Raw genomic sequence first — 16,376 nt, 5'->3', positions numbered from 1 at the left:
TATTTGTGAATTTCCAGTTTTCCTTCTGGTTTTGATTAGCAATTTCATTCCATTTTGGTTAGAAAGCTTGTTTTCATTGTTTTTGAATTTATTCAGACTTGTTATGTGGCTAACATATGGTGTAGCCTGTAGAACGTTCCATGTGTACTTCATAAGAATGTGTATTCTGTTGGGTGGAGTCTTCTATAAGTTGGTTACGTTTAGTTGACTTATAATGTTGCTCGTAAGCTGTGTTAATTTTTCTTCATTCTTTTTAATTTCCTCTGATGTGTTATTTCAGTTGTCTTATTTTCAAATTTGCACATTCTATCTTCTGCCTATTCTGATACTCAGATACAGTTCTGAAACTTTTAGTGTGTTTTCCATTTTAATTATTGTACTTTTCAGTTCCATTATTTCTATGTGGTTCCTGTTTCATAATTCCTAGATTTTTACTGATTTTCTCAATTTGTTAGTTTATCCTCCTATTTTCTTTTAGCTTTTTGAGTATGATATTTAAGTCAATTGATATAAATTCTTTGTATACTAAGTGCAATATCTGGGCTTCCTCAATGTTTCCCTCCATTTATTTCTATGAATAGGCCATCCTTTCATGTTTTTTTGTGTGCCTTGAAATTTTTTGTTATACAGTGGGCATTTGAATATTGTAATCTGCAGCTCTGAACATCAGATTGTCCTCTTCCCTAGAGTATGCTGTTTTTGCCAGTATCCACCCATTGGTTAGTGGCTTTTCTAAACTCTTTGTAAAGCCTATGTTTATTGTCTTATGTGATTACTGAAATCGCTGTTATCTTGGTGGTCAGGCAGTGACCTGACGGAGATGTTCTTACATGACAGACAGCAATAAGAAAAAAGAAATACTCCAACATTTGCAAATTGGTACAGAGCTGGGATGGTCCTTGAGTCCATAGTGATGGCATCTATAACACTGCTTTAGCCTTCATCTCCAGCTTGTTGCAGACTTAAATGGCCAGCCAGAGATGCAAGTTGTGTCCTTGAAGTTCTTTTTTGAGCAAACATCCAGCTCTGGGCATGTATATTATATTCTTGATTACCCAGTTCAGTGTACACACCGACACCCATACACATGGTTTTTCTTTCTCTTTCATTTAATTTTAATTTTAATTTAATTTAATTTTGTTTTTAATTTAAAATTTTTTAAGTTAACATACAGTACAGTATTGGTTTCTGGAGTTTTCTTTCTTTAAGAAGTTATTTTATTTTAATTCTGGTATAGTTAACATACAATGTTATATTAGTTTCACGTGTAAAATGCAGTGATTCAACATGATTTTCTTTTAAAGGAATTGGCTTACATGATTGTGGAGGCCCAAAGGTAAGAAATAGCATAGGGTGGCAGGTTGGAAACTATCAGGTGGGGATAGATCATACAGTCTTAAGGCAGAATTTCTTCAATAATATGTATTTCCATAAATTGAATCTCTACGTTCAGTTCTTTTTATCTGCTTTTTTCCATTTCATCCCTTTTATTCATTTCCTTTCATTCTAGAAATGTTTTGGAGGTTTATCTTATATTTCACAGATTCAGTTTTCTGAACAAAAGTTGGATATCGGGGTGCCTGGGTGGCTCAGTGGGTTAAAGCCTCTGCTTTCGGCTTGGGTCATGATCCCAGGGTCCTGGGATCGAGTCCCACATCAGGCTCTCTGCTCAGCAGAGAGTCTGCTTCCTCCTCTCTCTGCCTGCCTCTCTGCCTACTTGTGATCTGTCAAATAAATAAACAAAAAAATCCTTAAAAAAGTTGGATATCATTAAAATTAAATACTTCTGCTCTTCGAAAACACTGTCAATAGAATATGAAACACAGATTGGGAGAAAACACTTGGAAAATACACATCTAACAAAGGGCAGGTATCTAAATATATAGTGATCTCTCAAAATCCAACAAAAGTAAATGAAAAACCTGATTAAAAATGGGGCAAAAGACCTCACCTCACCTCCAATGTATAGATGTCAAATGAGCATATGAAAATATGCTCTATATCTTATAAATCATCAGGGACATTCAAATTGAAACAGTTATGAGATACTACTACACACCTGTTAGAATGGCCAAACTCCAGAAAACTGATAACATCAAATGCTGGTAAGGCTGTAGAGCAATAGGAATGCTCATTCATTTCTGGTAGGAATGCAAAATAGTAAAACCACTTTGATAGTTTGGCAATTTCATACAAAGCTAAACTCTTACCATATGATGAATGAAATTACCTGGCTTGGTATTTACCCAGAGGTGTAGAAAATTTATATTTGCACAAAAAAGTGCACACAAGTGTTTATATTAGCTTTATTTATAATTACAAGAACATGGAACCATCAAGATACCCTTCAGTGAATGAATGGGTAAAGAAACTGGTACATCTGAGTAATGGAATGTTGATCAGGACTAAAATGAGCTATTAAGCCATAAAAAGAAATGGAGGAAAATTAAATGCATATTGCTAAGTGAAAGAAGTCAGTCTGAAAAGACTACATCTTCTGTGATTTCAGTTCTACTCTGGTAAAGGCAAAACTGTGGAGATAGTAAAAAGATCAGTGTTTGCAAGGGTAATTGAAGGAGGGGTGAATAGGCAAAGCATACAGGAATTTTAGGGTAATGAGTTTATTCTTTATGATACTCTAATGTTGGATATATGTCATTATAAATTTGTCCAAATCTATAGAATGTGTAATACCAAGAGTGAACACTTATGTAAGCTGTGGACTTGGGTGATTGTATGTCATTATAGGTTCATCAGTTATAGCAAACATTCCATTCTGATGGGGGATGTTGATAAAGGGTATTCTATGCATGAATGGTAAGAGGAGTATGTGGAAAATCTCTGTATCTTCTATTCAATTTTGCTGTGAAGCAAAAACTCTAAAAATAAAAAAAATAATAAATATATTTATATTAATGTTTTTTAATATGAGAAGTATTACAGAGAAGGTATACTGAAGTAGGCAAGGTATTTAGATGGAAATGTTTAGTATTTTATTGTTTATCTTCTATATTTATAATATTTAAATATTTTTCTTTTAAGAAATATATTTTGTTTTATAGTTCCTTTTTTTAAAATAAGATTTTATTTATTTATTAGAGAGAGAGAGAGAGAGAGAATGTGAGAGGGGAGAAGGTCAGAGGGAGAAGCAGACTCCTTATGGAGCCTGGAACCCAATGATGGACTTGATCCCAGGACTCTGGGATCATGACCTGAGCTGAAGGCAGTCGCTTAACCAACTGAGCCACCCAAGTGCCCAGTTCCTTAATTCTTAATTTAACCATTGTATTTTCAATAATGGAAACTTTAAAAAAAATTTGCCCTTCAAATAGTTCTCATCAGCACTCCTCACTGAAATGAATGAACTGTGTAAATACCATACCACTGACTGTGGGAGGAGTTTTCCCTCTGTAAGAAAAGCTTAATAATATCCCTTATGGGTATAGGTCATGGGTACAATAGGTAACAGATTATTCTGATACAAAATTTTTCAGCTTACATTCTTGGTTACTCACCATAAAGCAAGCTAGTTGGAGAACAAGCTAGCAAAGAGGTCAGTTAAGGATGATTTGTGTTCAGTTCTATTTGTATTTGTATTTGTCATGAAAAGTACAACATAACTTTATACTATGCATGTTGATATCTATGTATTGGAAAGACCGAGAAGCTGGGGCCACAAGTTAGACTTCCTGAGCCAACCATTTAGTAATAAAAATTGTATCATTCCTGATTTCTTTCCAATCTTTGCTGTTTGCTTCCAATATATTCAGTTACATTTTAAATTTGGCTCTCAACAATTCTATATGGAACTTTTTTTCCTTAAATAATTAATTAGGCTTATTGTAAAGTTAAGTGATAGCTTTATGATTAAAATGTCAAACACAAACCTGTTAAATTGTTAACTCATTTGAGTTCTAGAGGTCTAATGAAGACTCATTCTCTGTACAGCTTTCTTGTGGCACTTCCTGGTGTGTATTAGAGTGCAAAGTAAAAGCTTATTTCATGTTTGTATGTTTTAGTTTTAGTTTAACATACGTTCTTTCTGTTATGGGGCATGCATACTGGTGATGTTATGGAAAACTTTCTCATCAGCCTATCCATGAGGAAAATTAAGATTGTCTTGCTGTGTTCCAGGAAAATAGTCAAGGCTTTTAAAAAGAGAGAAAAATAGAGAACAAAAGGATATGTCAGGCGTGTACACAACTGTGCCATTGGCAGATAACATGACTCCATTATGAATGTGTGACTTTCTGAAAACTCTTGTTTTAAAAGAATTTTTTCTGTTAGTCATTGAATAAGAGTTTTTTTTCCATATATAAATTCTTCCAAGCCTTGCTTGGTCAACTCTAAACTGAGCCTTCATAGCATTTGTTTTGTCCACTTCTGTTGAAGGTTTTCTGCAGAAAGAATCTCAGTTGTGACGTTGTATGGATGCCAGTGAAATGATCAGAATTCAAGTTTCTAGTGTACTGTGCTATAATGAGCTGCTAATTGAAGGTGACAAGCTGTTTTTTTCTTCTCGGTTGGTCTGGCAAAATGATAGATTTCATTCATTATTAACTCATTGCTTCTCAGCGGAGGACTGGATTAATTAGTTGGGAACATTAGGAAAAAAATTTTTGCCTTGTGTCAGTGTTATAGATAGAAGTTCAGGTTTTATTCAGTTCTTCCCCTCCTCCAGTTTGGCCAGTTGTATACAGTTGTGTAAGGATCCTCCATAAACAAGACACAGCAATGTTTTCAGCATCCCATACATTTTTCATGTTATTTCCCTCTTTCCCTGTCCCTTGGCAACCACTGATTACTTCCTATGATTATAGTTTTACCTTTCTGCCTTTTCATGGAAAGGGACTCATGCAGTGCGTAGACTCTGTTTCTGGCTTTATTCTACTTCATAATGGTTTTGAGATTCATTTATGTTGTTGTATGGATAACTCGTTCTTTAAAATTGATGAATAATATTCCATTGCTTCAGTATATCACAATATGTTTATCCATTCACCTATTGATCTACATTAATGTTTTGTTATTATGAATAACAAATTACCTAGATGTGACATATGGTAAGGGTATGTTTAATATATAAAAGCTGCTTAACTATTTTTCAGAGTGACTGTGCCATTTTGCATTCCCAACAGCAATATATGACATTTTAATTACTTTGCATTCTTGTATTACCAGCCTTTTAAATTTTAGCCATTCTAGTGAGTGTAGTGGTATCTCTTAGTGGTTTAGTGGTTTTAATGTGCATTTCACTGTTCAGCACCTTTTCAAGCACTTAGTTGATGTCTCTTTATCTTCCTTGGTAAAGTGTCTTTTAAAATATTATGGCCTTTAAAATGTGTTGTATGTATCATTGTTATTGAATGATAAGAGTTCTTTTTATGTTCTGGATACAAATCCTTTGTCAGATACATCTTTTGAAAATATTTCCTCACAATATGGGACTTGCTTGTTCATTTTTAAATATAAAAGTTGATAATTTTGATAATTTTGGGTTATCAGTATGTCTGTAACTCATGCTTTTTCTTGTTTAAGAAATAGACTTTATCTAAATTTTGTTCTAGAAGCTATTTGGTTCTTATGTTTGGTCCTTATGTTAGACTGTGATCCATTTTTGAGTTAATTTTTGTATGTAAGTTAGGGGAAAATTTAATTCCTTCCATGCAAATATCTAATTTTTAAAGGCGACATTTGTTCAAAAACTGTTTTTTTCATCGCTTAATTATACGGTTTTTTTGGTGAAAATCATTTCGCCATATGTGTGAATTTATTTATGGCTCTCTATTCTGTTCCCTTGACCTGTATTTCTTTGCTCAGACCATATTATAATACCTATTTTTCCCTTAAATTGAGATATAATTGCTCTGTGACATTGTATTAGCTTCAGGTATATGATATAATGATTTGTATATATTGCAAAATGGTGACCACAGTAAGTCTAGTTAACATTTGTCACCACACAGTAACCATTTTTTTTCTTTTGGTGAGAGCTTTTAAGATCTACTCTCTTAACAACTTTTAAATATATAGTAAAGAATTGTTAACTCTAGTTACCATGCTGTATATTACATCTGTAGGACTTGTTAATATTATAATTGGATGTTTGTTCCTTTTGACTATCTTCTCCCATTTTGCATACCCTTACCTCTGGCAACTCCTAGTCTGTTCTCTATATTGATGAGTTCAGGTTTTTTGTTTTTTAGAATTCCACATATTAGTGAATTCATACAGTATTTGTTTTTGTCTGACTTGTTTCATTCAGCATAATGACCTGAAGGTCTATGCATGTTACAAATGGCAAGATTTCCTTTTTTTTTTTTTTAAATAAAATACCTGACTAATACTCCATTGCGTATCTATATCTGCATCTAACACATTTTCTCCATCCATTTATCCATTGATGGACGCAGGTTGCTTCCATGTCCTGACTGTTGTAAATAGTGCTGCTATGAACATGGCAGTGCATAGTATATCCTTTTGAGTGAGTCTTTTTTTCTTTTTTCCATCAAATACCCAGTGTTGGAATTGTTGGGTCATATGATAGTTATGATAGTTCTATTTTTACTTTTCTTTTTCAAGTTTTTATTTAGTAGGATATCTAAACATTTTTATTTAAATTATTGATAGAATTTACAAATGAAGCCATTTTTGAGGATTTCACTGTAAGAACTTTTAAATTATAAGGTCAGTTTCTTTTATAGATATTGGGATATTTAAATTATTTGTTTCTTTATAGATTGGTTTAGATTGGTTACAGAAGACGAGGCTTTAGTTCCATAGATTCTTTTTCTTTTACTTACTCCAGTTTCATTTCATTTCATATTGTACTACTAGTTCCCTCATTGAACTTTTATTGGATTTAACTTGCTATTATTTTCCTACTTTGTTAAGATGGAAACATCAATCTCTTCATCTTTTCTAGTGTCAGGAACTCAGTGTCTTAATTACTGTACCATTCCAGTTAAGTCTGATCACGTGGAATGCATATTTTTTTAAATTAATTTTTAAAATATTTATTTATTTATTTATTTGGCACAGAGAGAGAGATCACAAGTAGGCAGAGAGCAGGCAGAGACAGAGGGGGAAGTAGGCTCCCCTCCAAGCACAGACCCGATTCGGGGCTCGATCCCAGGACCCTGAGATCATGACCTGAGCTGAAGGCAGGGGCTTAATCCACTGAACCACCCAAGCGCCCCTGGATACTTATATACATTTTATTTTTTAAGATTTTATTTATTTATTTGACAGATAGATCACAAGTAGGTGGAGAGGCAGGCAGAGAGAGAGAGGGGGAAGCAAGCTCCCCACTGAGCAGAGAGCCTGATGCAGGGCTTGTTCCCAGGACCCTGGGATCATGACCTGAGCCAAAGGCAGAGGCTTTAACCCCGTGAGCCACCCAGGTGCCCCAATATACATTTTAGAATGAGCTCTCATTCTGGTCAATTTTTTATTAGGGTAGAACTATATCATTTTAGAAAGTCTGTCAGCCTGTGTTATGTGTACTTCAGTTTATTTTGCTTTGTTTTGTTTCTTTTTGTGTAAATATGTCAAAATCTAAGATTTATTCCAAGGTATTCAGTATATTCATATATTCAACATATATATTTTTAAATTTCATTTTTTAATGGTTTGTGCTTAATTTATAAAAATACAAGCGCTGTTGTATTAGTGACTTGGGTAAATTGATATATGAGTTAACAATCCATATTAATGACGTATATATTAATGGTTCATCTTTATTGTGAGGTTGTCTTTTTTTTTTTTTTTTAAAGATTTTATTTATTTCAGAGAGAAAGAGAGAGAAGTGCATTGGGGGTGTGGGGCAGAGTTTAGAAGCAGACTCCCTGCTGAGTAGTGAGCTGGATTCAGGGCTCAATCCCAGGACCCTGGGATCATGACCTGAGCCAAAGGCAAACGCTTAATAGACTGATCCACCCAGGCACCCCTATTATGGGGTTGTCTTTATGTATATTTTGACGTACAGATTTGTATTACTGGGTTTTATACTTACACAGTTAAGTTCTTGGCAAGCAATGACAGCTTTATTTCTTCTGAATAGTAATTTATTTTCTTGCCTTATGCACAGGACTTTATGTACTATGTTGAGTAGATGTGGTTTCATAATGAATATTCTTTTCTAGTTTCTGATTTTAGGGTGAAGATTTTCAGTGTTTTACCATTATATATGGTTGATAGTTTTTATTAGTTTTAAGGTTGCTATAATTTATCAGATTAATGAAATACTTCTTATCATTAACAAGTTTTTAAGTTTATCAAATACATATCTACATTTATTAAGATAATCTTATGATTTTTTTCTTTTCTATAGTAATAATTTGGTGAGTTTCATTTTCTTTTTCCCAAATTTTATATTTCTGAAATGAGTTAATTGGGATATATTATGATTTTTTTAGTAGTTCAAATCAATTTCCTTATGTTAATTAGTTTAATAATCATGTTAATAATAAAATGTAGAGTTTTTAAATTGATCATCCATGTATTTTATTTCAGATTTATCCATACATGTTCTTTTCTTAAAATTATTTTTTAATTGATTTTTTTGGGTTGTTGTTATGGTCAGTTGGCCACTGTGTTAGTACATAATGAATCATTGAAAATGTAGAGTTTACTGGCCCTACCACATTTAAAAAAAAATAATGGCTTTTTTTTTTTTTTTTTTTTTTTTAAGCACAAGTCCACCTTACTGTTGTGTAGATCTCTATTCACTTCGTACTGGGGAGATGGTCAAGTCTATTCAGTTTAAAACACCTATCTATGATCTCCATTGCAACAAACGGTAAGCATTTCTTTATGTGTTTTTCAAAGTAAGGTACCTCCCAGGCAGGTAGAGCTCTACTAGTATCATTTGCCATCTATGATTTTGAAGTCACAAAATACCTTCTGAATTCTGCCAAATGGAGTAGCTGTTAAGATTTCTGAATTAATGTTATCAAACTTCCGGTCTTGACCCATTAGTGAATTAAGTTTGGTGAGTCATAACTAGCATTTAAAAACTGAAATGGGAAAGAATGAAAAGTATCTGAGCAAATGTACAAAGATTAAGTATTGCTTTGAGGAACTTTTTTACATGCATAACATAATGTTAATGAATAGAATGTATGTGGATCTGTGGTTTGTGATATGCAGTATAAATTTCCTGTTAACATTCATCAAAACAAAGCATATTCTGAACAATAAAATGGCTTTTAAATGTTGTTATTTCTTTATATTTCTCAGTAGAGCTAAAACATGGACTAGGCAGATTTTCCTTCTTTCATTTCTAGGAAAATACTCAGATCTGGGTTGAACCTGTCCTAATGACAATGAAGAATTAGTTTATAGCCACTGAACATTAGGGAAGATAGGGGCTTTCAGAATCTCTGTTACTCAGTACTTCCTTTTACATTTGAGAAAACTGCAGCCCTGCAATGGTAAATATCTTGATCGAGGTCACGGATGGAAACTGTAAATCTTACATCTCATAAAAAAACAAATACATGGAATGTGGAAAACACAATAATTTATACTGTGTCAATATAAAATAAATTTTGTAATAAAAGACTCTCAGGTTAGATTTTAAAGAAATTCGAAGAATGACTCAGGTTGGCTGTAAAAAAGAAGGTAAAGACATACCTGACAAATATAAACTAAAAGAACATGTGGGTTTGATACTAATGATAAAAGTATTTGAATTCAAGCAGAAAAATGAAATAGGACAAAGAAAAGCTGTTCAGTGATAGGGTGCCATTTATAGTAGAGATCTAATTATTATGCATATTTATACTTCAAACTCAAAATTATAGGAAACAGAAATATTATTGCTGGGATAATGTAATTATCCAATGACACATCAAATTATTCAAAATCAGCATTATTGAGTGGGTGGATCTAGTGGGTAATATATTTAACCTGGGGAAAATATAATGAAAGCTCTTCTTCAAGTGTCCTTTGTGTTCTCACAAAATAGATTATGTACATATTTAGTCAAACAGAAACTTAAACACACTTTGGAAAGGGAGATTAAGTACAAATAAGATTTTTAGGTCACAATTTACCTGTACATTTGTATACAAATGTGTACAAATACACAAATATACTAGAAAACAAAAACGCAGTGCAGTTGAATTTTTAAAAATGTATTTCAGGCATTATTTTTTTGAACTGTTACAGTAAATCTGTACTTATTCCAAATACTTTGTTTCTGGATGATGCAGTTAGGTCAACTTTTCTTAAAACAGATATTTTTGTGTTTATTACTTTTAATTTTAACTGTGAAATAATGATCACATTTAATATTTCAACATACATAAATTACCATAAAATTGATGCAGTTAATCTTTTCATAGTCATCTGTGTGCTCATCATAGGTGATTAATGATGGTGAAACTTCTGAGTAGGAGTAAAAGCAGATAAAAGTGATTTATGAATATGAGATGTCATTAATGAAAAGTGATTACAAAATTCTCTGGAATTTTTTTTGATGTAGCAAAGGTTCATATTCGCCTTTTTTAAAAATGAAAAACCATTGAAGATATATGTTCCAACAAAAACACCTGTTGATTTGGACACATTCTGTAATTTTAAAAAATTTAGAAGTTACATGAATTCAAATGTGGTAAAGGTTAGAGGTAAAGTTATCATGCGGATGTCAGGATACTGCTTAGGTTTTGCTCTATAAAATGTCAAATCTGATTCTCTGGTTAATTCTGCATTTGGTTTTGCAAATCAGTGATATGGCACAGTCTTTTAGATTTAGGAATATTCATGATAAATTAATCCGTCCTTATGGAAATGATTTTGTATGTTACTCTACTATGGGGAGGGGCTGCTTGATTATAAGAAAACATTTTTATCTCTGTTTGTCTCTGCATTTTCTTTCTTTTGAGTTTGTCACCTTTTTATTATGGATTCTCTAAGCCTTTTAACCTGGGTCTGATGATTGGTTGGTTTCTTATGTTAAGTGCCATGACAGAATCATTTATTATCTGTTGTCAGCTGTGTTAAGGATTTTGTTCTGCATTAGCAAATGAACAAGATTAATAAAGCATCCATGTTAAAGACAACATTTTCTTTTTTCCCCACTCATCATTAACATCTGTTACTCAGATTTACTTCCCTCAAATTTGGAAAAATACCCTGAGCATGTTAAATATTTAACAATTGTAATCTTTTATTTGATTATTAAAATAACTTTGCAGTTTGGATCTTTATATTAATGTTATGCAAAGAAAAATACTCAAAAACATAATTTATAAAGTAACCTCATCTGGGATGTATTTTAGGAATTTTGGTTATAAAATACTTTCTAACTCTTATTTTTCTAATTTTTTTTTTTTTTTTTTTTACAAATCTTGGGTTCTGGGGAGAGATATAGTTCATAGAGATTCTGATTAAATTTTAATTTATTGAGTCAATCAGAAATGACTCATTTATACTGAATAACAGTTGTCTGAGCTTGGGTTTCTTTCTTTCTTTTGCTCTTGCATTGGGAAATTCAGCAATCATTTTAAGTGACAGGTTACATAAATCCATTTTATGTTTAATTCCATGACTTTGAGCCCACACTGGAAAAACACTTTTAGTAAATAGCCAGCAGTTTATTGATTTCATACATTCCTAATGAAGATAGATTTATTTGATTTATAATGAATGAAAATAAAGTTTTATTTAGAGGAAAATAATGTTTTGAGCTGTAGTTTCTTCTGTGACTTTTCTTCTTCTAATCCTGTCTTTCTTGATTACAGTAAGGATTTTGTGGTTCTGTTTTTACATTTTAAGAGGCTGATGTTTCTTGACTAAATTGCATTAGTGGATACTTCTTTAAATCTAATGATTTAACTTATTTATGATTTAATTTACTGAATTTCACATTCTCATTTTTTGTTGTTTTTTTCCTCCCCCTCTAATTTTAGGATCCTCGTTGTAGTCTTACAGGAGAAAATTGCTGCCTTTGATAGCTGTACTTTCACAAAAAAATTTTTTGTCACAAGTATGTATCAACTTGGTTTATTTCTTATAATATGCTTTTGAGTTTATGCTATTTGATAGACTCAGCAAACTTATTGTAAACGTTACATTAGTATTTTGTGGTTAGTTTTAGTTGTTTTGATATTCCTGTGTTTTTGTGGATCTCTTACTACTCTCATTTTATGGTATGTATTTACAACCCACAACACATTTTTTTCCTCTTAGTGAGCAAGGCTTGTACTATGTTGCCTCAGTTTCTCCTTACATACTCTCCTTGAGTAATTTTGATTAATTTAGGTTCATGTAGCCATGCCATACTTTTGTTGAAGCTGTTGTTAAATTATTTCATTAACATAATATTCTTGAAGAGATAACTGGATTATCATATATGAGGGATCTGAAACTTAGAGAAATGTGCCCGTCTCTTTCTTTTCTCCCTCCTTTTTTCTTCGTCTCCCACGACTTCCAGTACTATTTGAAAGTGCAGGAATCTGGAGCCGCATACATACTCACTGACTGGCTGATTGATGTTTTTTCTGAAAGGAATTGGTTCATGCAGTGGTAGGGAGGGGCTGGGAAGTCCCAAGTCTCTGGGGCGGGCCAAGAGGTGAAGGAGATTCCAGCAGGAATAGAGTTCAAATAAAGTCTGGAGTTAGAATTTTCTTTTTTTTGCTTCCTTCTGGAGCACATATACTAGAATTTTTTTTTTTCACTACACACTAGTAAAACAGTAGTTTTCATTCTTGTATTTTAACTTCTTGAACTCTCCATCAAAGCTGTAAGCTGTTTTTTTCCGGAGTCTGATTATGCACGTGATGTAGAGATAGTTTTGTTGGAACAAATTTCAGGTTTTTTATAACTAGGCAATCCAACTCATATTGCTGTTGCTCTTGAAATACCACAACTATTTACATACTTATTCATTAGGTGTTTACCTGATACCTACTATATATTAAGCCCTGGGTAGTAGACATATCTTTTCTGATTAGAGGTCATGTTCCTGAGATAACTGATACATTATCATTTATAGGTAATTGCATACATTATATAAAATATATAACACATAATACAATAATTCATTATAATGCATAGTTTATAATTTGGTAGATTAGGAAGAATAATTATGAGAGTTTGTCTTAGCTTGCAATAGTCTCTGACAGATCTACAAAGATAGTATTGGAGATTATGTTCATTGAGATAATTTTTGTTTTCTCACAAACTCTAATGTCTACCATTCATATATTTAGCCCCTGGGACATTGAACTAGCCCAGCGTAGGATCTCATTAAATATTTCTTGAATGAGTGAGTGAGTACATTAATTCAGCTATCATTGATTTTATGGTAATCAGAAATTTATTTGTGGTTAATAATTATTAAATGTAGATCATTAGGGGCACCTGGGTGGCTCAGTGGGTTAAAGCCTCTGCTTTCAGCTCAGGTCATGATCCCAGGGTCCTGGGATCGCCCCGCATTGGGCTCTCTGCTTAGCGGGGAGCCAGCTTCCTCCTCTCTCTCTGCCTGCTTCTCTGCCTACTTGTGATCTGTCTGTCAAATAAATAAATAAAAATCTTAAAAAAAAAAATGTAGATCATTAGCCAGGATCTTGTGTTTTCACATCTATATGTAAAAAAATTAAAAGGTTTTTGAGGAGCATATATTTGTTAATAACATCTTCATTCACAAATGTATTTTATATATAATATGGGCAGCTTTGGATATTACATGGCCTGTTTTAGTATATTCTTTTTATACAGTTCTTATGCATTAATATATTACACTGTATTTGTGTTACTCGTTATTATAATTAAAATAATTAGAGAAATAGAATGTATATGAGTAATCATGTATAAGTCTATTACCTCCATATTTGTGAGCTACAGAGCAGTGAATCAGGACAGAGTATGAATATTTCAGCCAGATTCAGATACCAGGTTTTCCTGAGCATTTATCTTACATTTTATCAGTGGTCTTCTGTACTTCATCATTAATCAACGATGTGTGTGTCTTGGCTTCTGCAAAGTCCAATATCTCATATTAATTTTACACTTAGAGTCTGTATTCCTTAGTAGCCGCTTTTTCCTTCTAAAATAAGGTCAGGAACCTAGACCTACTTTCTTTTTTATTTTTAAAATGTAATGATAGCTTTTGCTCCCTCAGCTGAGTGTAAAATTGGAGGAAAACATCCCAAATCATTACTTGTTAAGATAGTTTATTTAAGCGGCAGTATATGTTTTGAAATTTAAACCTTATTTAAACATTAGGCTGAAAGTAATATCGTATTTATCAGTAGATTTGTTTCTTTCTTTGTAATAAGTGTTGGGTATAAAATCAGTTATTATAGTAACTAAAGAGAAGTTAATATAATAGAAATCTTTATAGAGCATCTTTATGATGTTGGGTTTTTTTAGTAAATAAGTAAAAAATACAGATTTTCAGTAATTAAATACCCAGGATAAAATTTTAAAAGAAAAAATGAGCTTTATTATAAAGGAACAATTTAAAATCTTTAGATTTAAATAAAAATGAAAATTCACATATAATTAATACAGTGTTATATTTGTCTCAGATACACAATGTAATAATACAACATTCCTATATATCACAATACTCATCACTAAAAGTGCATTCTTAATCTCCTTCACCTATTTTACCCACCCACCTCCCCCTCCCAGTTCATTCTCTGTATGTAAGTCTTTTTTTGGACTCTTTTCTTTGGTCATTTGTTTTGTTTCTTAAAGTTCACATATGAGTGAAATCATATGATACTTGTTCTTCCCTGACTTGTTTCACTTAGCATAAAATCACTAGATTTATATATTGAATTTATAATTAGATTTGAAGGACACTGGCTTTTTAATATTTTTGATACACTAGAATGAGAATAGGCCTTTCAGAGTACTCTGTTTAATTAAGAAAATGGGCAAAATTATATGTGATAATAGTAACTTTTAAGCTTAGATGGTCTAATAAAATTTTCTATAAAATGATGTAGATCTACCTTATATCCTTAATTGCATACCTCTTACAAATAGGTGAAATATGTTTCTACTAACATGAGTGTCTGTTATTTAACAGGTAATGGGAAATGTATTTGTTTCATTTTTTCCTTAAAGTTTATATTTAAAGCCAGTTAGTTAACGCAGTGTAGTGTTAGTTTCAGATGTAGTATCTAATGATTCGTCACTTATATACAACACCCAGTGCTCATCACAAGTGCCCTTCTTTTTTTTTTTTTTTTTTAAATTTTATTTATTTATTTGAGAGAGAGAGAGAGAGAGAGCATGAGAGGGAGAAGATCAGAGGGAGGAGCAGACTCCCCAGGGAGCTGGGAGCCCGATGTGGGACTCGAGGATCATGACCTAAGCCGAAGGCAGTCACTTAACCTATTGAGCCACCCAGGCGCCCACAAGTGCCCTTCTTAATACCCATTATCCATTTAACCCATTCTCTGATCACCTCCCTTCAAGTAACCATCCATTTGTTTTCTGGAGTTAAGAGTCTTTTTTCTGGTTTGCCCCCCACTGTATTCATCTGTTTTGTCTTTTAAATTCCATATGTGAGTGTTTGTCTTTCTCTTCATATGGTGTTTGTCTTTCTCTGGCTGATTGATTTCACTTAGCATAATACTATCTAGCTCCATCCATGCCATGCAAATGGCAAGATTTCATTCTTTTTGATGGCTGAGTAATATTCGTGTGTGTGTGTCCCCCCCACACACACACACACATCCTCTTTATCCATTCACCAATCAGTGGACATTAGGGCTCTTTTCATAATTTGGCTATTGTTGATAATACTGCTATAAACATTGGGGTGAATGTATCCCTTTGAATAAGGACCTACATGTAACAATTTATAAAAACCTATGATACTGTAGGCTATAAATGCAATTTGTCTTCTAAAATCTTTGTTTTTTGTACATTGACAATATTTGCCAATTTTGTGGAGGAGTATTTTGCAATTTGAGATTTTGCTATAGAAAGATTTGTTTGTAGAATGTTTTAACTTGGGCCTACTTACAGATTTTCTGTCTGACCTAAAAACTCAGATACATAAAACTCTTGAATCAATTGGCAGAATTGATATAGAAAGTGCCACATTGTCAAAATTAAGGAAATTTCATATACTCTTGGGATTTTACCGTAATTTCTCAATTAAATCATTTATAGTGGAAATAAGAATGAAAATGTTTTTAAGCAAAAGAAGAGTGACTAGAAAATGTATTCTTAGTTTTCACTCTTACTTGAAATTATGTGGTTCTTTCTTTTTTTTTTTTTTTTTGCTTTATTATTTATTTATTTATTTTTAAAATAATTTTAAAAATTTTTTACAAACAAATAATGTATTCTTAGCCCCAGAGGTACAGGTCTGTGAATTGCCAGATTTACACACTTCACAGGAAATT

At 32.4% G+C, this 16,376-nt stretch overlaps 1 protein-coding gene across 11 annotated transcripts in view; it reads left to right on the top strand.

The window, feature by feature from the left end:
* Positions 1-16,376, top strand: part of BCAS3 (BCAS3 microtubule associated cell migration factor) — a 584,626-nt gene that overhangs the window by 128,165 nt on the left and 440,085 nt on the right. For all 11 annotated transcript variants that reach the window (XM_013053630.1, XM_045070195.1, XM_004747243.2 and 8 more), the window contains exons 8-9: positions 8,693-8,800; positions 11,916-11,992. In XM_013053630.1, coding sequence (XP_012909084.1) covers positions 8,693-8,800; positions 11,916-11,992 — 185 coding nt within the window. The remainder of the gene's footprint in view (positions 1-8,692; positions 8,801-11,915; positions 11,993-16,376) is intronic.

This window comes from Mustela putorius, unplaced genomic scaffold, assembly GCF_011764305.1.
Source record: "Mustela putorius furo isolate JIRA1106 unplaced genomic scaffold, ASM1176430v1.1 tig00003962_pilon_pilon_pilon, whole genome shotgun sequence".
Lineage (NCBI taxonomy): Eukaryota > Metazoa > Chordata > Mammalia > Carnivora > Mustelidae > Mustela > Mustela putorius.
Note: the sequence above shows the minus strand (reverse complement) of the source record. Positions and strands in the feature narration are given on the sequence as shown.